Source organism: Labrus bergylta, chromosome 16, assembly GCF_963930695.1.
Source record: "Labrus bergylta chromosome 16, fLabBer1.1, whole genome shotgun sequence".
NCBI classification, from domain to species: Eukaryota; Metazoa; Chordata; class Actinopteri; order Labriformes; family Labridae; genus Labrus; species Labrus bergylta.
Window position 1 is genome coordinate 25,880,716 of NC_089210.1, and position 23,003 is coordinate 25,903,718.

At 39.4% G+C, this 23,003-nt stretch overlaps 2 protein-coding genes across 2 annotated transcripts; both read left to right on the plus strand.

The window, feature by feature from the left end:
* Positions 1 to 334: 334 nt before the first annotated feature.
* Positions 335 to 18,915, plus strand: LOC109989268 (hemicentin-1). The gene is made up of 22 exons (XM_020640953.3): positions 335 to 525; positions 1,893 to 2,168; positions 2,242 to 2,565; positions 3,215 to 3,442; positions 3,525 to 3,788; positions 6,991 to 7,242; positions 7,340 to 7,498; positions 7,740 to 7,952; positions 8,138 to 8,380; positions 9,540 to 9,741; positions 11,228 to 11,282; positions 11,335 to 11,494; positions 12,065 to 12,340; positions 12,726 to 13,049; positions 13,197 to 13,457; positions 13,712 to 13,863; positions 13,950 to 13,993; positions 16,518 to 16,675; positions 17,313 to 17,579; positions 17,662 to 17,994; positions 18,081 to 18,335; positions 18,420 to 18,915. Exons 1-22 carry the CDS (start codon positions 468 to 470, stop codon positions 18,425 to 18,427), a joined length of 4,512 nt encoding a protein of 1,503 aa, XP_020496609.2. The 5' UTR covers positions 335 to 467; the 3' UTR covers positions 18,428 to 18,915.
* A 464-nt stretch (positions 18,916 to 19,379) lies between these two features.
* On the plus strand, positions 19,380 to 21,387 carry cmc4 (C-x(9)-C motif containing 4 homolog (S. cerevisiae)). Its single transcript, XM_020640919.3, has 3 exons — positions 19,380 to 19,518; positions 19,604 to 19,663; positions 19,751 to 21,387. Exons 2-3 carry the CDS (start codon positions 19,606 to 19,608, stop codon positions 19,885 to 19,887), a joined length of 195 nt encoding a protein of 64 aa, XP_020496575.1. The 5' UTR covers positions 19,380 to 19,518; positions 19,604 to 19,605; the 3' UTR covers positions 19,888 to 21,387.
* The last annotated feature ends 1,616 nt before the right edge of the window (positions 21,388 to 23,003 follow it).

Sequence of the window (23,003 nt, forward strand, 5' to 3'; positions counted from 1 at the left end):
GGAAGAGGGAGAGGGAAAGTTAAAGGGAGAGGGAGAGTTAGAAAGAGAGAGTGAGAGTTAGATCAAGAGAGAGACAGAGAGAGAGAGAGGAAGAGGGAGAGGGAGAGTTAGAAAGAGAGAGTGAGTGTTAGATCAAGAGAGAGAGAGAGGAAGAGGGAGAGGGAGAGTTAGAAAGAGAGAGTGAGTGTTAGATCAAGAGAGAGAGAGAGAGAGAGAAAGAGGGAGAGGGAGAGTTAAAAAGAGAGAGTTACATCAAGAGAGAGAGAGAGAGAGAGCAAGAGAGAAAGAGAGAGAGGGAGAGGGAGAGGGAGAGGGAGAGGGAGAGATAGAGAGCATGTGTACCAGTTGGCTGTTGGCTGCACCTCATTGGCTTCCTACGGATCAGAACAGAGCGACAGAGAAGCCGAGCAGAGCTGGAATAAGAGACAGAAGAGACATTGTTCTGATCAGATGAGTAAACAAATCAAATGAGTGAAAGTACAACCATTATTCAACTCTTTGTGGGGTTACTCCTCAGTGTGGCAGGTAGGTGCTATTCACTTTCTTAATTTCATCTCCATTATGATCTATCTTTTTTTAATGTACACTTTTCCTTGACATTTTCAGGTTTGTTATTTCATTTAATCAACTCTTTATCAACTCTGTGTTCAATACCCAGAAGTTTGCAAAGGCTGTATGAGCTCCTGCTTTTTCTCGGTCAGACATATGGTGCTCATCAACAACAATGAAATAGCAGCAGGTAAAACAGTTTGATGGTATATTAAGGTGCAGAACTTTGTTTAAACCAGAAGAGAGCAGTACAACAAGGGCAGAAAAGAGACAGGCAGCTGATTTATGCCACAAGAAGCCACTTGTTGATGAAGAAGAATCACTCAATAAACCTAAATGGGACATTGAGAACTATTGAGAGAAAAGGTTCCTCCCATATTTCCCACCAGGGGGCTTTTGAAAAAGATTTAGAGAAGAACAGTAAGTGAACACACATGCACAATATTTATAACTTTTATTGTAAACCTGCCATACTTAAACATGGGATGCTTTGCTTTGTAAATAGCTCATCTTTAACCGAGATTTATTAATGTCTATATTTCTGGAATAAATTCATCTGTAGGCCATATTAATTGAAAAAAACAACTGGATTTTTATGTCAGAAAGAAAAACTGAAACACATGAAAACACACCTGTGGCTGATTTTCACTTCGACTTATTTTGTTCACGTGAAGTCTTTTAAAGAAGTGAAAGACTTTTAGTGGGAAAGAACCCATTGCAGGACATGGAGGGAAAGGTGACCGTTAATCTATCGGTTTCCCTTTAAATGACTACATGTCCTTTTTCACTTTTCACTGATATGCCTCTTCTTTCTGAATAGGGGATATTGTTTGTTATGAAATGTTGGTCAAATGCCTTCTACTAATCAACACATGCGCAAAAACCAGGAAAGTCAGGGATGGTTTAGTCACGGAAAATCAGAAGTTTTCATCCTTTTAATTTATTCCAGCTTTCAGAATCAGAATCAGAAATACTTTATTGATCCACAAGGGGGTCCTTACAGTTGCTCTTACACACGATATAGAAGTAGAAATAGAATGTAAGAATAGGAATAGAAATAGGAATAAAATAAGAAGTGTAAATAAGAGATACATCTGTAATTACACCAAGAGTGTGGAAGAAGTAAAGCTGTGAACCAAGTGCATGTTATTAAAGAATAAGCTATGTATGAAGCGCACATTATCAAAGAAATTAAAGAATTAGCTTGAGCTATTAGCTTTCAGTCTTTGGTATAGATTGGGTGGGGCAGTGTATACCTTACTTTTAATCACCAAAATAAAAAGTTGTGGTAAAAGTTTATAATGTAGTTACCCCATTTAACTGCATTCATCTTTTGTGTAAAGGTGGACATGCCTCCTGCCCCATTGAGTTGAGCCCACCCAGTGTTGTTGTGAGGTATGGAGACCCAGTCTCAATCAACTGCAGCACATCAGAGACCCTGTTTGAAGGAATTGGCTGGGAGGCTACAGAAGGAGCAAAACCCCTCCAGAATGTCAGCCATCTCACCTGGACTGTGGACAAGCTGACCGACTGGTCCTTCTCTACCTCCTGTTACTTCAACTACCATGAAAATAGTTCATCGACCCAGTGTCTCATTACCCCAGACGTTGTCCTTTACAGTAAGTTTAGCTTTTTGTTTTGATACAGTTTGATATCTGGACTGGGTCTAATAAAAATATTTTTTTCCCCCAGCATTCCCAGAAGCCATCACAATGAGCTCCAACAGTGATGAGGGTGTGATGAAAGAAATGGAGGAATATAACTTCACATGCCACATCCCTAATATAGCACCTGTTCAAAGACTCAGTGTAAAGTGGTACAAAGGAGATGACTTCCTTCACACAGAGACTTTCAATAATAACAATAAAAAGCCAGTCAATCAGACATCCATCCTCCGCTTTAAAGCAACAAGACAAGACAGTGGAGTCACTTTCAGATGCGAGGCCCATATGGACCTGGGCCAAGGAGAGCTACAACTTATTGTGTCTTCCCAAGACTATAATATCACAGTTCATTGTAAGTATACGCCAATCATGTAAATATACCTGTTGAAAATGAACTGGAAGACATATTTAAGTTATTTTAAATGGTTAATTTTAAGATTTTCTACACTTAAAATGAATGATTCTCTGATTCAGAGATTAGACAGAGAAAACTGATTTGCAGGTATTTTAATTACCAATAAATAATATAAGTCAGCAGGGAGAAATGCGGATTAAGGAGATTTCTGTAGCTCTTAAATTGCGTAAATGTGCTCATTTTTTCCTCCCAAGCTATATTAAACCAAATAAACAAAACAGGACCGTTTAGGATGAAAGGTTGAGTTCTAGAACAGATTAGTGATGTTTCTCACTGTTATGTTTGCGTTTTAGACAGAGATTAATACATTTCAGATGAATGAATTAGCCACAGTCCAATAATTCACTATACCCTAATAAATTCTAGTTTTTCCAGCTCCAGCTCTACGGTTAATTATCTTGGCTGTAAAACTTTCATGTGCCAAAGAGAAAAACGCTGACATTTACTGTGTCTGTAAATTGTACATAAGTAGCCTAGACAACACAACTTGGATAAAAATACTATGATTCTGTACATGTGATGTAGAGTTTTGCCAGTGTACATTAAACGTTTAAAAAGTGTTTTCTTGTTTTATTTTTGCTTTCAGATGGACCAGAGTTGCTCTGTCCAAGCACTTACACTGCTCTGGAGCATGCGCCCCACAGTCTCACCTGTACTGTTAAGGGCTTTCCTGAACCTGAGGTCGTCTGGTACAAAGAAGGCGAGGAGGTGGAACTTTCAGAGAACCTAACAAAAACAGATGCAGGGCAGTACATTATCACAGCCTCAAACAAACTTTCAAGTGTCAACCTCTCAGTGGATATCACTGTCCTGTGTGAGTTATTTTGACAACAATCTTAAATACCCAGTTAAGTATGATTAAATATGTACTGAATTTGACTTACATTGTCCTCTAGATCCACCGTCACAGATTGTTGAGCTTGAAGACTCTGAAGTCAGCGTTGGTTCCACTGTGTGGTTGAAGTGCTCCTCAACGGGCAACCCACGACCAAAATATTCTTGGGATTATTACCGTACTGACAATGTGGAGGTGGACAGTGAGGATGGAGTGTCCCGTCTGATCATCCATAATGCTACTGCATTTAACATGGGCCTCTTCACTTGTCATACCTGGAATGACATGGGAAATGTCTCAAAAACAGCCAGGGTCACAGTAAAAGGTAATCAATCTACCTCTAAGATAAAGAATATCATACCAGGAAAGCATTAGCCTGCTGGCAACATCATTGTGATAATGTAAGCATCATAGACTGTGTGCCAAGGACAAAAAGGCCATAAGTACAGCTTTTTTGGAAGTTGCTATTGTGTCATTTGGAGTTAGAAAAGACCATGTCACATATGACCACAACCTACTGATTCAAAAAAAATTATCCTTACCTGCCAACGCTCACAAAGGTTTCTAACTTTCAGGTAAATTCAGGAGTATGCAGCTAACAGCTGTTTATTTATTTTCTTTTACCTTTATTTTACCAGGTAGTCTCATTGATATTTTGTAATCTTTTTTTCAAGAGAGACCTGGGTACATCAGTGGCAAATAAAATAATTAAAAAAAACATCAAAGTAACAGACACCAAAAACGCGCATGGCCAATACACACAAAAACATCATACAAACACATTAAAAGTCAAGTCAGGTGTCCAATGCAGGACTATTTACATCGACAATTCCCAATTGATTTAAATTCGTGCTCTTTCAGCATCCCTTTAAATTCCACTAGAGCAGGGGTGCCCAACCTTTTTTGAACCAAGATCTACTTTTAAAGTTACCAGTCTGCCGAGATCTACCAGTCCACATAGTGAGCCATAGCCTTTACCAACAGCCTACAAACGCATTTAATACTCACACAACAAACAGAAAATAATAAATGAGAGTTCTGTAAAAAATAATGTAATATCGACATACTTTTTTTTAAACTCTTATTTTAGGGTAGGCTACAATTTAATATCAAGTTTGTATTTATATCACATATGTTTTTCCCTTAATTTTGTTTACAACAAACAACTTTAATCTGTGTGGAGATGTTCACAGACTACAGCAGGCTGCTGTGAGATGATGTTGCTTTTGTTAAATTAGCTGCAGACACGGTGAGAGTGAACGGAGTAAAGTCCAACCGACTGTTTGACCGGGTCACGTGTGTTCCCACCTCGGTCCGTACGGATCACGGATCAACTGTGTGCTGTAGCACTAAAAGTAAAAAGTAAAAAGGTTCGCGTGGTGGCTGGCGCTCCAGTGCAAGTGTGTGCGTGTGCGTGTGCGTTTGCGTTGTATGTTGGTGTGTCTCAGCGTGCCCCGCGATGCTCACAGTCATGACAGCAGAGAGGAGCAGAGAAAAGTAGCTGCAGCTTCATCAAATGCGCTTAATACTCGTAGCATAGTTTCTATATATGACTTTTTGGTAAAACATTTACCCCCCGGTTTTACCTGCACGTCATTGCGCATGCCTGCACTCTCTCTTGCGCGCGCTCTCTCTCTCTCTCGCTCCCCCGCTCGCTCTCTCTCTCGCTCTCTCATGCACGCAGCAATTTCATGAATAAATGAAAAATTAAATACAAACAGGTCGGAAGTATACTTGGCTCCCCACACAGGTATCGTGTGTGGGAAACAGTGCAATGAGATGAAATTGAAATCACTTTTCTATTTTACAATTGTATTTTATATTGACAAAACATCTCGCGATCGACTGAGAATCAGTCAGCGATCTACCTGTCGATCGCGATCGACTGTTTGGGCACCCCTGCACTAGAGTAACCAGATCACTCAGACGCAAATCATCATAATTATGATGATGACATGGATAAAAAAATGATATAGATTAAAAACATTAGCTTTGGGTTAGTTTTTTAGTTATTATCCCGACAATAGAATTTACAGCCTCACACAGCTGCTATAGCCATCCTCTGCCAATAGTTTACATCACAAATCTTTTTTTACCTGCCCATACAGTCGATTTTCAAGTTTTGAAAAGTTGGGTCTTTTTAAAAGTTGTGGTTACATTGTTTGTGCCACTTTGACCAAAAGATTAGCCTATTTGGTTAATTTGTAAAAACACATCCGTGGGCTCTGACACTTAGGCCTAATTCTAAAGTGAACATTTGGATTATTATTATTATTATGTCATTTTCTACCAACCTGTTTGTCAATAGCAGGCTTAAACTTTTTTCATTTTTCTTAATGCAACAAAAAGCCTCTGGTGTCCAGGCTCACTTGTCTCTAGCATGCGCGGCAAGTTAGAGACATTTATAGACACAGTGGTGCGTGTGTGTGCGTGTGCGTGTGTGTGTGTGTGTGTGTGTGTGTGTGTTGTGTGTGTGTGTGTGTGTGTGTGTGTGTGTGTGTGTGTGTGTGTGTGTGTGTGTTTGTTTGTGTGTGTGCGTGTGTGTGTGTGTCTAGTTCCCATGTCAAGTAAGTTTTCCGGGGGGAGGGGGAGGGGGAGGGGGGCTAGAGCTGGGAGCCGCGCTTGCAGCCATAGCTTAGCTTAGCCTTCTCCATAAAACGTCAACATTTCGCCGCTGGCTCGCCCCATGCAGCGAAGGAGAAGCAAAGAAGAAAAAATCACTCGAAGGCGCTCAGTGTAATAGAAAAGGGCCGGCAGCTGTTGGAAAATCATCGGAGACTCTTTTCAAATGGATGAAATAAACTCTCTTCGTCTTCTAACAGTCTTCATAACTTTAGAGCTGCTGTCGGTTTCTAACGGGACGGGACCGAGTAAGTTGTGACACTCGGCGAGTGATCTTAATGTTATTTCTCCTGTTAAAAGATAGAAATATCTCCATTAGACGTATAGGGAACAAAAAGTCTATTTGTGTAGATTCCTGAATGATGGCGACGAGTTAACTTAAGGCAACGGGAATATCAATGTTAAAAATGGCTGAGAGGACAACATTGTTCATGACATCACAGGCCTATTACTTATTATTTGAATGTGAAAGAATAGTGTTGTTGTGAGTTAGTGAATACAATTGAAACAATTGGTTACTTTGGTAATTTAATGTGTGTCTAAATACTGATAATAATGCTTTTGTATGCAGTGAACATCATGATAAAGCCAAGTCCTTCTGAATTACTTGACTTAAAGCACTATTCTGTGATAAACTTGTATAATGGGACTCACATTATTGAGATATTAGCCTATAACAGAGTTAAGTCAAGCACAAAGAATCACTATTCTTTGTGCTTGGCAGCAAGTGTTGACTTTTTTAAGGGAGGGGTGTATCCTTCCTGAGCCTTTTCCTCTTGCCTCCCTCGCTTTTGTTCAACAGTATTTTACCACAGCACTGGAGGTGGAAATGTTGTGTTAAGATAGTGGAATATGTGTAGACTTTGACTGGAATAACATTCCCACTCCCACTCTATGTTCAACAGGTGCAGAGCAAGAATGCCCTATTGAAATAACTCCAGACAGGATGGTGATAGAATACCAAGGAAGAAATCAGAATGCAACATGCAAGGCAATATCCAACATGCAAGGCAATGTTAAAGAAATATACTGGCAGGGCAACAAGTCCTCCAGTTGGTCTGCTGACACCCATAAAGACTGGGATCCAAAGCCTGTTTGTAACGCCAACTTTGAGGGCATAGGATGGTGCAAGAAACGTTTAAACTTCACTCTTTACAGTATGTATCTTTACCTTCTTCAGAACTTGCTCTGTCACCTTCTCTGAACATGTTTCTCAAGTTTTTGAACTCTCCTGATTTCAAATCATGTCTTCAGAAATCCCAGACAGTGTCTCCATCCTCATTGTGGGTAACTTAAGCTCTGTGGTGGAGGCGAGAGAGTTCCAGCTGCAGTGTGATATTACCAACGTTGCTCCAGCAGGAAACCTGGCAGTGCGATGGTACATAGGGAATGAAACCATTGAACCACTGAAAGGTAGGAGGCATTTCTTTACATAAGTCCCAACTATCTCTCCATTTTTTAAAATCTGGGCTGCAGTACTAAAAAAGAAAATACAAGCTATGGTATAAAAAAAAACAACCCTTGTTTCTAATCAGCTGAGCTCTTATTTGCATCAGACTTTGTCTCCTTTCAAAGTACTCTAAAAATCAACATATTGTTTTTTGTTTTGTGGCAAAACTTTTGACAAAGTAAGGTCTGTCCTCATGTTCCTCAGGCTCAGTGCGGGTGACGGGCTGCCTACTCGAGAACAACAAAAACTGTGATGGCATTCTATCGCCTCTGAATGTGTTGTCGACTATCAGCATTACTCTGAACAGAACGCACAACGGAGCTGAGCTCAGATGTGAAGCGCAGTTGGACCTTGGATTTGAGGAACCTCAGCCTCCTCCAAACATGAAGTCCAGCCCCCTCAACATCTCTGTCCACTGTGAGATCACATTTACATTTTCTATAACTACAACTGAGAGTTTATGGCTCTTGCTCATGATTTTGATATTTTGTTATTACCTTAAGTGACAGTAGAAACGTTCTTTGAATTTGGGTCACCATGCCATAATGACACACATTCTTTGACCTCACACTGCTCTTGTTTTCCATTTTTTTTTGCAACAGATAAGCCAATCATTAATACCACAAAACTTGCAAAGACAGTCCCAGTGTTCAGAGGTTATCCTGAGGAGCTTGTTTGTGAAGCTGATGGTAACCCACCTCCAAAGATTGTGTGGCTCTCCAGCTCGGACAACGTGCCCCATGTGTCTGGAAACATGTTGACCGTGTCTGAAGCGGGCCTCTACAACTGCACGGCCGCCAATGACGTAGACTCCATCTCCTTTGAGGTTGAAGTGATTTTAAAAGGTAACAACAAGTTTCATTCAATGTTATTGGGAACATTTGCCTGAAAAAAAAATAGATCCCTTTTCTAAATATATAGTGTTCCCGAGCAGGGAAAACAGATATTCTGCTGCCATTAAATATGTACCACAGCTGAATCATTTTAGTTTCTGTTTCTTTGCATTGATGCTTGAAGCATTATGCTAATTTTCTTTTTTTTAAAGATTTATTTGTGGGCTTTTTGTGCTTTTAATGGCATGGATTAGAAATCAGAGAGACAGAGAGGAGAATGACATGCGGGAAAGGAGCCACAGGTGGGATTTGAACCTGGGCCGCTCACCTGGAAGAGCAAGGCCTCCATACATGGGGCACTAACCACTGCGCCCCCGCTAATTATCCTTTTGAAATGTAACACCCCCAACGATGTCATTATATGACTCATCAGTGGCACCCTGAAAATTACTTTACTGTAACTTCAATGTGAGCAAACAATAAAGTTACAGTGAGGTCATTTTCAGTGTGCCACGGATTATTGAGTTATTTTTAATAGCGCACCTGAGAACGTATCGGCTGTGCACTGAGGACCCTGTTGGTCATTTTGTCATTATAAGACTGTTATCCCTAATCTTTACTTTTAAACAGTTAAAATGTTAGAGTTGTGCTGGTTGGGTCAATATAATAGAGAAAAACAAATCTATATACTGATGAGACAAACAGCTTCAATAAGGTTCTGTCCAGCCACATGATTTATTTCAAAAATGCCGACAGGACTTTTAAATCTTGTTTGGTTCCATAGACAGATATAAAAAAAAATCAGAAGGTCAGTGAAATATTTGAGGTTTTGTTAAATCTTCTTGAAAATATGTAGCTTGTTCTTACACGGTGTAGTGCTCTATCAGAAGGGTTTCTACATTTCTACAATAATCATGCTAATAAACAAAGCCTGTCTTCCTGTCTGAGGGGTGAGTAAAATCTTACGTAGATTATGATGATTGTCAATATTATCCAAGAAAAGTATCCATGTACTAAAATGCAGCTTCAGTTGAAAATGAATGCAGATTAATTTAAACATTCACATAGATCAAGTGAACATGAAGTGAAGCCTAATGAGACGGAGATTTCTAGAACTTAAAGCCGTTTTGATGATGTTCCTAACACTATCATGCTTCCTGTTTCATTACAGAGGACTACCTTCCCCTCATAGCTGGATTTGTGGCTGTCACTGTAGTTGCCATCTCCATCATATTCGTCTTCATCTACTCAATCTACTACAAGAACACCAAGATGCGACGCTACAGTCTTAAAAACCCCAAACTTAACACCCACAATGGAAACGTAGCTCACAACGGCTGGGACATGCAGTTTCCTATGACTAAACTGCCCTAGCAGCACATCTGTGCTTGCACAGAATGGAAAGTTGACCACTCTGAATGAGCTGCATCTCTATGCCAACAGCAACTTCAGTGTTTAAAAAAAGCCACTCTGACAGCGGGCTCTCACTGGCCTTTTGGAAATGTATTCCTCCAAACGTCACACTCTGTTTTGCCACATGTTGTATGTTTTCTTTTCATTTCCATGGAATAACCTAATCACAAAAAATGAGCAACATTGGCCTGAGATGTACACTTTTATATTTACTACTGGATTTCACCTGTTTTCACTGGATGGACAGAAGAGGAGGAGCAAAGACTAAAAACCAGGCCCTGAATTGTCAGGAAAAACTGGCAACTGTTTTGACGTTGTTTGTGAGCACAAGGGGAATTTGTTGTTGTTTTGATGTCTTCTTTTAATGTACTTAAAGTCAGATATATGTATGCTATATTGTATGTTATTATTTTACAAACCAAACCATGCAAGTGTTAACTTAAGACTGCTGTGGTTTTAACAGTTACACTAACAGGAAGTGCACTATGTTTATAAAGGTGTGATATTGAATCTGTGAAAATTAGACCAGTTCGGCCAAATTGTGTAGACACCTCTGCTTGTACATTCTTTCACTGAGTCCATTTTGCCATCAGTATTCTTTGAAAGTCACTCTGCACTTGTTTCTGAGTTGGTTGCGTTCTCTGTGCCTGACCCTTCGCAGTGCCATGCTGTGCCAGGATCTGGCCTAATGGGAGACACTGTCTTGTACCAAAAATGTGTGCTTTTATATGACTGACTGCAGGCATCGTGCCGTATATTCAGGATAATATGTTATGTAAATGAAATATGTATTTATTTGTAAAAAACAACAACAACAAAAAACATTAACGATTGAGCTATTTAGTATGGAAAAGGGACTGCAGTGCATTTTGATGTTACAAATGATTGGAAGTCTCAGTGGAAATGACGTCCTACCCGCAAAATAGGCACATGAGGAAGTGTAACACATTTGTGAATACAGCTGTAAATATTTGTGACCAGTGTAAAACTGTATTTTAATAATAAAAATATGGCTTTTCAAACTGATCGCTCTGACACCTCAACTTTCATTTATGTCTTTGTGGATGGAGGAAAAAATGCTCTATAAAAGTAAATAGTTCTGCAGTCTTATACAACACAAAGTTTGGAGTTAACTTAAAGGAGAAATCTCCATTTTACTGAGTTCCAGCACTCGTTTAATCTTTCTGAAACTAACAAGTGAAATCCTAAAACTTGCGGCACAGCATCCTCTAACATCCTGTAGAGGGTGCTGTACATGGCCCCCTATATCGGAGATCCATATGAGATGTATGCGGCATTCTAGTGCAGTCGGAAATATTATAGACTGGGTCTTTTCCATGGTAGATATGGGGTTTTCCGATACTTAAATTGCAATTTGAACAATTTAAGGGTTGAAAGTGCGGGATATAGGCCTATGTTCATGCAATTTTCTTGTTCGACGTCCAGCTTCTCACACGGTAGACGACGTAGGCCTACTCGCGCGCGAGTGTACGAGTTTCACGTAAATGCATCACATGGGTAGGTTTAGCTTTCGGGACTTTGTATTTCATTAGGTGAATGAAAAGAAGGAAAGGGCTGACACGTACGACGGACACATTTTTGTCAATACGTTTTTCGTCTGGACCATTTTTCATTTGACTTTGAAAGGCTTTCGTCTTGGCACATATTGCAGAATGTTGTTCTTCGTTCTTATCGCCTTGAGTGCGTGCTCAGGTAACGTACATTCTCAAGGGATCTTTTTCGAGGTAACTTAAGCGTAGGCCTATAAATTCACGTTACAAGTTAGTTTTTTTATATTGCGTCTCGATACAGTCAGAGTGACAACTACTCGGAGTGGCCTACGCCCATTGCTTTATTATCGCTTGTCTGTTCTGACACATTGATCATATTTGTTTGTTTGTAAATCGGTGTTTTTCATATTTTCACCCGGCATGTTTATGTATCACATCTCAGGATGCCTTTTAACTAACAGTCTGTGTGAACTTTATCATATATTTTTATTTATTAAAGAGAAAATCAGGACACAAGTTGAGGATTTGTTGTAGGCTAAATAAGAAAATACTTTCATTTTCCACCTCTATGGCATTGGAATGCTTTATGTCCCTTAGTTTTTATTAGAGTGAGAGATATATTTCCCACATATTGTTGCAAATGCAGTTTAGTAGTTAAAACATGAAAACAGTGTTACCTGTGTTTGTTATCTGTAAGACTGTTGGAATGGCAAGTCAGGACTGCTTTGTATTTTGCTGGTAGTAGTCTGTAACACTGACTGTGCTCTTCTAGGACAGCCTGTGACTTCCTCCTGTCCGGTTGAGATGAGTCCTACCACAGCTGTGGTGAGATTTGGAGACCCCTTCTCTGCCAACTGTAGCTCATTGTCTAACCAGACAGAGGGGATGGGCTGGGAGTCTACATTAGGAGGCACACCACTTACACACGGATTCACATTCCTTCCCTTAAAAATAGACTCTGTCACAGACTGGACCGTAAATGCACAATGCTTCTTAAATACGCTTGATGAAAATCAGTGTTTTAAAATCCTGCCGATCACAGTGTATAGTAAGTACCCATTTTACTGCATGAAAAGTTGCTGAGGTTGCTCCTTGTATCTATTAACAAAAAGGCCGGCCCACTTTCTCATTGCCACAAAAATAAAAGGTTATTAAATCACAAAGCTTTAACTGGTTTTTGTCAGGGGATAGATTTTGAACTATCCTGACAAAGACCAGTCCGTTGAATCATTGTGATTAAATGAATTGTTTCGTGGCATTGAGTTAGTGTGTGGGCTTATCATCTTTTACATGTTTTTGAATTGTCCTTATCCAGATAACCACCCTTATTCAACCATCCCTTGTTTCTTTTAACCATTGCATAAAACTGATTTTGGGACTAATCCAAACGTTTTTTTATTATCAATTTGTCCCTTTATTTCTTTTTTTTACAGAAACACCAGACAGTGTGTCTGTTCATCAAGTGGATCAAAAAGGCCCAATAGTGTCGGGCCAATTATATTATTTGCAGTGTGACGTTGAAAATGTTGCACCAATGAGACACCTCTCTGTGTACTGGTACCAAGGAAATCAGTTAGTTGAAAAACATAAAGTTGGCGATCCAGATCCAATTCCAGCCAGCAAGTCATTTACCCAAGGGATGCGTGCCCATTCTGATGATAATGGGACTAAGATCTGGTGTGAAGCACAGCTGAACTTTCCGGGAGTACCAAACGCTTACACAGTCCGATCAGAGCCACATGAATTGATTGTCCTGTGTAAGTTTTTTATTCTATAATCTTTATTTAACCATCACAGTTGTTGGGTTACCTTTAGATTATTGGGTGTGTTAACCATTCTATTTTAATTTTCTCCTCTGTTTTTTTCTCTGTCTGTCTGTATTTAAATTTCATGTAAATCCTCAGACCCACCCTTTTTCATGGATCCTGCAAATGAGACGCACGAAATTCGAGCTGATAGCAAAACAACATTAAATTGCACTGCGACAGGAAACCCTTCACCCAGTTACAGCTGGCATTTCCCTGACAACACACAGATGAACTGGAGTCAACATAAGCATCCAGCCTTTTTGACTCCGGACAATGATGTTCCAGGGACTTATAAATGCACTGCTTCTAATACCCAGGGCACCACGAGCAAATATTTCACTGTCATCAAGGCTAAAGGTAAGAAAACTAAAGCCTTTTTATTTCTCATAATGTTCCTCTTTATTAGAAGTCATTCTGTGATTCATCATGCTGTCGTTTTCCATCAGGTAGTCACCCCGGGACCACTGCTGGGATTTTAATGGCTATGTTTTTTGTTTTAGTCTTTATTTTGGGATGTGTCGTTTATCACAAGCAGAGAAACTCTTCTGTTGCAAGACCAGAACAGATGAGCTGAGAGTGAGAATTTAACAAAAAACTCCCTCCTCCCACAGGGAATCGCACAACCTTTGCAGCCTTGGTTGGAGGATTTGTGTCCCTGGGAGCCCTGCTATTTGTCGGCGGACTCTTTTTCATGACACCTGAAGGCACATTTGCTTTCAACAAAGGCAGCTATCTCAAAGGACAACCTACCTCATCCGGACCTGTATGAGACTGATTTTTTTTTAAATTCCACTTTGCATGGCATAGCAGTGGCAATGGCACTTACTAATTATTTTATTTTGCGTATAGAGACGCAAGAAAGATTTCCTGCCTTTTAAATGCTCAGGGGCTTGGTACTTTCTGCATGCTCAGTTGGTGGGCTTGGTTGGCCTTAAAGTTGTGCTTGGTCACTGTAGCTTTAAGAATACTTCATCTCTTATGCTCTTTTTGAAACTCCACTTAAAAATATTATCATAGCAACAAATAATACCTTTACATGTGTTTGAAGAGTTTTTTTCTCTTAAACACAGTAAACAGTTAATCTGCCTGTAACCGTGTTGGGTGCATGTAAACACTTTGACTGCAGTGAATTACTGTTGAACCAATGAACTTGTAAGTCTGGGGTGCTATGGAGCTTTTTGGAGCTGTTTTTTTATTTTTTGTTTTATTTTATGGCCTGTGTGTTTCTATACAATGTTTTAAAGTATGAGTAACTCTGATCAAACTTGTATCCACACACATCAGGGATATGTTTCAATATACAAAAAAGTCCTGATAAACCCACTGTCCTACAGCAAAGTGACTTATAGGTGATGATATTTAAAAGAAGTTGGTATGAATCATAGAATATGGTGGACACATAAATTGAACACTTTATAGGGCCATAATAGGTTTGGACACTGGGTTTGTCAGCTGATATAGAGTTTGCCCCTTAGTGGCCAAAAGGTTAATACATGAGATATCAGAGATGGCGGCATACCTCTGGATAGAGGTCTATTTTTAAAAACTTGCTGACAAGTCATTGGACTTGTATAAATAGGTACAATCTAATGGTCCTCATTTTAAGAAATGTACTCAGGTACATTAGTTTGTATTTTTTGTGACAATCTTTCCAGAAACTGCAAAACATCTACAGTAAATACTTCTGAGCAATGGGGCACAACGTGGGTTCATAGTGTGACTTTTTGTATTTGTATTCACTTTTTGGTGTATGCAAATACTTCCCTCATTTTATGTTCTGTAAAATGATTTTATCAAATGATTTTTTTCATATATTTTTATACGCACAAGTTTAACTCTTGAATGTTAGAATATTTTTGCACTGAAACACTAACCATGTTACTTCCAGGGCTGGCCAACAGATTCATATGATGAGACAATCAGTTGCTTTGTTGAATGGAGCTAAAAAATGAACCACTAGAGGATGTGTTAGACATGCATCTTGTCTAATGTACCAGTGAAAATATTTGAAAAGGCTGATCTTTGTAGTCCTTTGTTGGTGAATGTATGAAAATGTCTGTAAGATAAAATGACTTAAATGTGATGTGTTCATTAGCAGCTTGTTTATATACATCAGATGTTGAAGTAGGCCAGTTTCACTATCATCCTTAGGCAGAATACTGATTGAGCCAAAGTCAAACCAGAGTCTTTCATGACTGTTTTGTCTCACTGCCAACTTTTGTTACCCCCACCCCCTCTCTCTTTCTTCTTCACTTATTCAATGTGGCTTACATGATACACCACCGAGACCGCAATACTAATTAGTAGCCTACTGAACTAACTCAATGTAAAGGAGAACATTTGTTGTCTTGCCTACAGCTGCCAATTAAAACCTTTTATTTCTGAACCGGGTTCTTTCTGTTCAGTCTCAGTCATTCCTGTGAAATATTTCTGTTTGTGTATGATCTGAAAGGGTTGCTATAACAACCTGGCAAAGTTGATATTGCTCAATTTGTCATGATGTTTAAAAAAATATGCCTAATATAGTCACACAGGCTTAACATATTCCTCTTGAGGGCTTGAAGCAGGAGCAGAATGTTAAAAGTGAAGGAATCATGTGCTGTCATTTGAACAGGATTCTCTGCAGGGTTGTCTAGATATCCATCAGAAGCATCTGATTACATGTTCACTTGTCCAGCTGTGGTCAGAGTGGGTATGCTGTGTAGCATTCTGGTCACAGTGTGAGTCTAAAAAGCTACACGCTGCACAACGACAACACTCCTTCCTGCTGGGACTCACAAAGCATGAAGTCCAGAAGCAATAGGAGTCAAGCAGCAAAAGTAAAAGTAAAAAAAAACGGCTTTTGTTACCAGCAAGTCACGGTTTGACAGCAAGATGAGAAGTGTTAATATGAAACCTCAACATGACCACACCTCAGGCTGGAATGTAGAGAGCATAACATAGCATCAAACTTTTACCTTTTTATATGTAGCTTTAATCAGATTTATGTCTGTATCTAAGGTGATTTACGTGGGTCAAAGGTCATTCTATCAGATGTTTGGGCAACATAAGTTTTTAGCTGAACTTTTTCATGGTGGCTACAAGCCTATTTCAAATGTACTGTAGATAAAGGCCTACTGATAAAACGTAAACAGTAAAAATGTGTCATCCATGTTTTGTCCCCAAAACATATATTTGACTATACATTTAAAATGTACAAATCTCATCTGAGTCTCTCTATTATTCTCACAGTTGAGTTGTTTCATTGTGTACATTTTGTGCTCGTGGTACATTTAAAGTCCTGTGATTTCCTACCAAAATGTGTCTAAGTTCAATGCAGTGCAAAAGGAATAGGCTGTGTTTTTCGCAGGCCTGACACCTGTTAAATTTCCCTCTTTCCCTTCTACCCCCCACCCCCAAAGTCAGCTGGGATTGAAGGGGGCCCTTTTGTTCCAACATAGTTCCCTGCAGAGTTGCCAAGTTTGTCCAAGTTGGATTTTTCTTTCCCTCGCGGCTTTATCGACGGATCAGTGCAGAAAGTAACATGGGGACCACATTTCTCTCATGGATTCTGACCTTTTGCATGTTTTACTCAGGTAAGGATTTGCAGTACACTGTTTTTTTTCAGGCACTTTTTTGCGATAGTTGATGGCATTTATTGCAGTGTTCGTGATGGGAAAAACGGTAATGTCGAGATTAATGAAAACGTAGAGTCAGTTCGTGATATTTGGTCGGTGAAAATAGACATACAAATACGCATAGGTTTTTGATGCAGTCGTAGGAAAGAGTAGGCCTAGCTTTAACCGCAAATGTATTGTGTCTAACACAACTAGAGCAGAGAATAGAAGCTTTACATTACAGTCCTCGCAGAATACACGCTGTAGCTCACTTAGTAGGTTGTTCTTTACGTTTTCTACACAAATAAGCACCAAGTAGGCCTAGACATTCTAACGGACTTCCAGTTAAACTTTGTACTGTTTTATAGAGATTAAGCCAGCCTGGGACGATTTTCATGTTCTGCTGCTTTAACAAAACAACAACAACATTATTAGCAAGACTGCCAAAAAGTGTTATTGAACACAGAAATGTTAACCTTTGCCTGATAACTTTACTTTGTGTTGTAACTGGGTTACATAATAGGTACTGCCTGCTTAATGCATTTAAGTGCTACAAGTGGACAGAAGGGGGTAGTGATGACATTACATTGATGAAGACTTTGGCTGTATGTCTCAGTGTCAGGTGAAGGTTGTTCCCTAATCCTCAAGCCCTCCAGGGTGGTGGTGGGCTTTGGGGAGCCGGTGTCAGTCACCTGCGAGGCCGCCCGCCCCGTCCGTGTCCTTGGATGGGAATCGGCCATCAGTGCTGCACACACTCAGCAGGAGTTGTCTGTCCAGTGGAAGGTGGACAGTCTCATCGATTGGATAGAGGAGCCCATCTGTTATGGAGTGTTTTTCACAGCCCCGAGACAGTGTGAGGAGAAACTCAACCTTGTCCTCTACAGTGAGTCCTGTTTTAGTTTAGACAATGGATGACCGAGAGAAAGCTGTATGAGTGAATTGAGCTTTGTGTCTTCTTCCTTTAGAAACCCCAGACAGTGTCTCCATCAGGCCTGTGAACCTCACTGGCCCCATGGTGGAAGGAAAAGAATACCAGCTGCTCTGCGAGGTTCAAAACATCGCTCCAGTTCAGTATCTCACCCTGAGGTGGTACAAAGGGCAGACTGAGGTTTACAACCACTCCTTCTCTGACCTCACATCCACCTCGCCTGTCCAAGTCTCCTCTATCCTCTTGGTCACACCGACCAAGGCTGAGAATGGAGCACAGTACCGTTGTGTGGCAGAGTTGGAGCTCGGACCAGAGGGACCAAAACCCCCTCCTACTGTGACCTCAGAGCCTTTAAATGCCTCTGTGTACTGTAAGTCATTTAATCAGTCCTTCAGTAGAGCTCTCATATATTTAATATGATACAGGTATATCTAATTCTTTTAGTCTTTTTCCTAGTTCCCCCAGCGTTTCTCAATCCTGAACCAGAAGTTTTGGACCTTATAGAGGGCGTTGAAATAACATTAAACTGCACTGCCACCGGAAACCCTGCGCCTGTGTATAGCTGGCAGTCCTCACATCCCATACCAGAGAGGATGGAGGATGAAGCAGCTCTTACCTCCTCCTCCTTGATCCCAGGGACGTACACCTGCACTGCCTCCAACACACTGGAAAAGAGGAGCAAGCAGTTCATTATCAAGGCCGCGACCAAAGGTAGAAGGGACCTAGGAAGGGCAAATGTACCAGTCATCTATTCACAGTACATCCTAATCAGCATCCTCTTTTGCTTTTCCATAGGTGCTTGAAACAGGACGTTGGGATGGGACAAGATGACCACGTTGGATATACAGTTCAACCAAGGAGACTTTGAAAATGCATTTATGACTCAACCAATATTTATAAAGCGATAGAGAGCATATTTAAGAAAGCATCAGGCAGAAGTAACTCTCTTTAAAAGAAAAGATCTTAATACTTTGTGTGATAACAGTCAATTAATTTGTCTGTATTTTCTCTTGAATGTGGTCTACGAGAGTGATCAGAGTCGGAGGATGTTCACTTCTTATGCTCTCAGTGTGATATCCTGTATCTATTTTATATTTTTTTGCTTGGCTAACTATTGTATTAACAAAATGATCTTGTGACTTTGCGAATATGTAGCTACTTTACATAGCATTTCTTGCTAACACGTTAATTTAATACTGCAAATGTAATACCAAATGTTAAAGATCAACAGGCTATTACTGTAAATATGAATATTTACCTATCTTTATGAATAAAGTTAAAATCAACAGTATTTGTTTTGTACTTACATACTTTATGCCTATGCTAACCCTAACTATAGTACAGCTTTGTATAGCTGCTGTGTGTGACTGCTAAACTTAGTTTATTTGATAAAGGGCATAAACCAAAAGCATTGCAGGGAAATGTTATATTTTGGTTTCACATTAAAGCAGAACAGTTCTCATGTTGCGTATATTGGGGCTTTAGGATAAAATCTCCTTTACAAGCCCTATGAATAGTTTTATAATAAATATAATGTGACATATAAATAATAAAATGCAAGGATATATGATATGATGTGACATATAAGATCATATAATATATGTTTCAAACAGTTTAAAGTCATTTGAAGTGGAATTTGTCTGTTTACAGTCTATGGTTTTCACACACTGTAGAAGATGGCACACTGACGTGCGGCCACCAGATGTCGCTGTTACACTTTTTTTCTTCCGCGATCATATGATTCGCTGACAGGACGTCACGTGACCACAACATTGCCTGGCGCCTTGTATTCACTAACAGGAAGTAGCATTTGGCAGCTAACATGAATGAATGACGTTACTTGGACTTTCCCAGCTTTCCTGACAGATAAATGAGAAGACCTATCCATTTTCAGGTACTCTGTGATTCAGTGCCTGATATTTGTTTCCCAAATACGAGTGAAACATTTTAGACAAGTGTTCCTCTGTTTTCCCCTTCAGGTATGCCACAGAAAGATCCATGTCAGAAGCAAGCATGTGCAATTCAAACGTGTTTACAAGGTACAAAAAAACACCCTTGAGTGCCGTTATAAGTTATTAAATGGAATCTGACACAGGCATTTCTCTAATTCGCTTCTCTTTGTGCAGCTAACAAATACGTGGAGAGCATGTGTGAGGATGTAATCAGGGAGATGCGGCGGTGCTGCGAGACACATGCTGCAAACTCCATCTGCTGCTCCGGATTCAGGGAGTCAAAACCCCCGGAGAACAAGAGTAACACATAGCTCCGTGTGAAGATAGCACAATAAAGAACTGTGTGTCAATGTTTGAAACACTGTGGTGCAGCTAGCTAATGAGCCAGTGCAGTGAACTCTTTTCTTATCTCAATGTATAGAAAGTTTGAATTCGACTTCGTCATAGCAGTTGTTCTGGCATGAGACACAATAGTACCATCACACCTACATGTATGAAGTACATCTACCAATTTATAAGATCAACATACCCTAAGTAAGGGCTAATCCACCCTATAGGCTATTGGATATATCTTCACAGTATGTCCTGAACAAATTTGACCTGAGCCAGGAATAACCTCACAACAAGTGTCTGTTCTTACTTAATGTTTCGGAGAAGAGGGAGAGAATTCTTTTTGTTTTATTTCACACCATTTTTTTGGGGGGGGAGATAAACACCCACTGAGACATCATGTATTATTTTACAGTAGACATGAAAATGTAACAGCCATGAAGATTTCAATATATTCACCGTGAAAATGGAAATAGCTTTCTGGAACTGTTTGGGTTTATTAAATAATCCTGTGCAACTGTGAAACACTGTCCTCTCTGCTATCATCAACAGAATCCTTATAAATACCATCCATGATAATTAAGTATGAATTCAACAATAATCAACACTGAGTACACAAGACATAAAAAGCTGCTTATTGAAAAATAGTAGAAAGAGGAGCTGTAATCAGAGTTAATTTCCCTCCTTCAAATCACTATTACACTATTCACTACTATATTTCTTTTCTCATGAAAGATCAGAGAAATGGTCCTATACAGTAAGTCTTGCTGCCATAATATCAGTCAGTTGAATGTCAGATCAGGTACCTTTATAATCTTATCCCCCACGTTTGATCTGTGTTTTGACCTCAGTTAGCTCAGAATAAATTGATTCTGATTTGGTTATTGTATGATTATTTTGTTACACTGCAGGCGCTTTTACTTGAAGGTGCAGATCTTGCTAAAGTGTCAAGGCATCCTCTGACCTCTGTCCCTGAGATCGTCATTCTTATGTCAGTGTTTCAAAATTCCCCCATGACTCATCAAAGGCCAACAGGTGCCTTTCTCTGAAGGAACCTGGGCACACGTGGTGGGAACGCAGGCAGTCCTAAAAATAAACAAACAAATATACAAAAAATACACATAGCATGTAGTGTTTCACTGTATGAAGATTCCTTTAAATCTGTTTTATTTAATCCAGGTCGAATATGAGCCAGAACGTTTTTACATTTCAAAATGTTTTATTTTGTGTATATTGGGTCATTGTTGTCAAAGTTAGAAATGAAAGACTAAAATAATGACATTAAGGTTTTCTTTAATGCTGTCAAACATCAAAACGGGTTTCATTTGACCTGAACAGTATGTCAGTATTAATGTTATTAAAACTGTGTTTAAGAAGTAAAATTGTCACATCCCATGTGGGTTGCAAATGAATGTTGAAAACTACAATGTATAGGCTGTGAAAAAGACGATTTATTAAAGGGAGATTCTTTCAAATGTAAATGTTCCTTTCCTTTTACATCATTGAGTCCACACCCTGTTATCAAGTATGTGGCACATGTTGGTGCATGTCAGCAGTGAGCTATACTGAAACGGTTATACTTCTGTGCATAAAAGCCCCGCACAACCACGGTGAACACACAGCTGATTTTCTTTTTGGGCTTAGAGGCATAGGATTCTTAGGACTCCAACTGTGTGGGTTTGTAGTTATTAAACTTGTGTTTCTGCTGTTTCTGAAGGCTTCTCCCTTTTCCGAGCTTAGAAGCTAAGCAGGGTTCATCATTATAATAAACACCTGGTGTGTGTTCACTTCACATGAAAAACATGTTTGACGCCTCAGCAGTGTATACTCATCCAGACACTTAGAATCCCTGTCAGAAGAAAAGTTTCCTTTAAGATCCTCCATAGCTTCTCGTATTTACCAACATATTTGATGTTTGCAAGTTATAGTTTGACTGAGACAGTCAAAAGTTACAGATGCCCCAAACTGCAACAATTATCTAGATTTTCCCCAACAGATAATTATGAAAAGCTTGCGTCAGGCAATGTGTAAACTGTGTGGTCATAGTTGGGCATTTGTGGATTTCACTGAGATTACCTTCGAACATGACAAATAAACATGAAAATATTTGTTTAAACAGAGCTTTTCAAAATAGTATGTGGAGAAAATGCTATGTCCGGGTTTGTGGTATTTGTTCTGAAATAAACAAATAAATCAGCCCTATGCAGATAAGTTCTCTGTTACTTCTTATAAGCCTAAAAGAAATGATCTACTAAACTGATGCATGAACAATACATTGTGTGAGTCGTAGGGATGTAAAGATTAATTGTAAAATCGTGATAAAGATAAAGTGTCAAGATCATATTGGTACTCTGAAACATGTATTGGAATAATATGGTGAGCGTCAGCAGCTGTAGAGCAGAGGCGGTTGGCAGCTGCAGAGCAAGTTTTTGAAATTGAGGAACTACCACCTTAATTTAAATCAGAGGTGTGGAAGCATTTTGGCTTCCCGAAGACAGAAAATGAAAGAGGTGAGAAGATAACTGACAAGACAAAAACTGTGTGCAAATATTGCAAGAAGACAGGGAACCAAGCAAATAGAACAACCAGCATGATACAACATTTAATCAATACCACAACGAGAAACTTCAATCACCTCACCTTGTTGAGAGAAAAAAAACATTAAAAGGCCAAACCACACTGACAAGTGGGTTTGCAGTCATAATTTGTCTACAGTCTCATTTTAATAATAAATCGTGAGAGAATCGTATCGTGAATTGAGTGAATCGTTACATAGTTAGTCGTAATAAAATGGGATGTATTGAGCAACCTTTTCAACATCCACAAATCGATAGACATAAGAATGAGGCGAAGTTGACTTTATTTTTCTGGAACATTTGACATACTGTACCATATGACGATGTATACAAAGCATTTCACATCACTGACTTGCATGAATGGGCAGAAAATACTCACGGTATAGAGTTTATGCTATTTTAAGTATTGGAACCTTGAATGATTCAAGGGCAAATATCTTATGAGGAAATTCCTTTTCACATATAAAGACAACAAGATATTTGACTCATATCTGTATTTATGGATAGCTGAAAAATGGAAT

Bases quoted from the DNA above. Each gene is read 5' to 3' on its own strand.
- LOC109989268 (XM_020640953.3), top strand. From the start codon at position 468: ATGAGTGAAAGTACAACCATTATTCAACTCTTTGTGGGGTTACTCCTC. The intron at 13,050-13,196 runs GTAAGTTTTTTA...GTAAATCCTCAG, and splicing joins ACATGAATTGATTGTCCTGT to ACCCACCCTTTTTCATGGAT. The intron at 17,995-18,080 runs GTAAGTCATTTA...TCTTTTTCCTAG, and splicing joins TTTAAATGCCTCTGTGTACT to TTCCCCCAGCGTTTCTCAAT.
- cmc4 (XM_020640919.3), top strand. From the start codon at position 19,606: ATGCCACAGAAAGATCCATGTCAGAAGCAAGCATGTGCAATTCAAACG. The intron at 19,664-19,750 runs GTACAAAAAAAC...CTCTTTGTGCAG, and splicing joins AATTCAAACGTGTTTACAAG to CTAACAAATACGTGGAGAGC.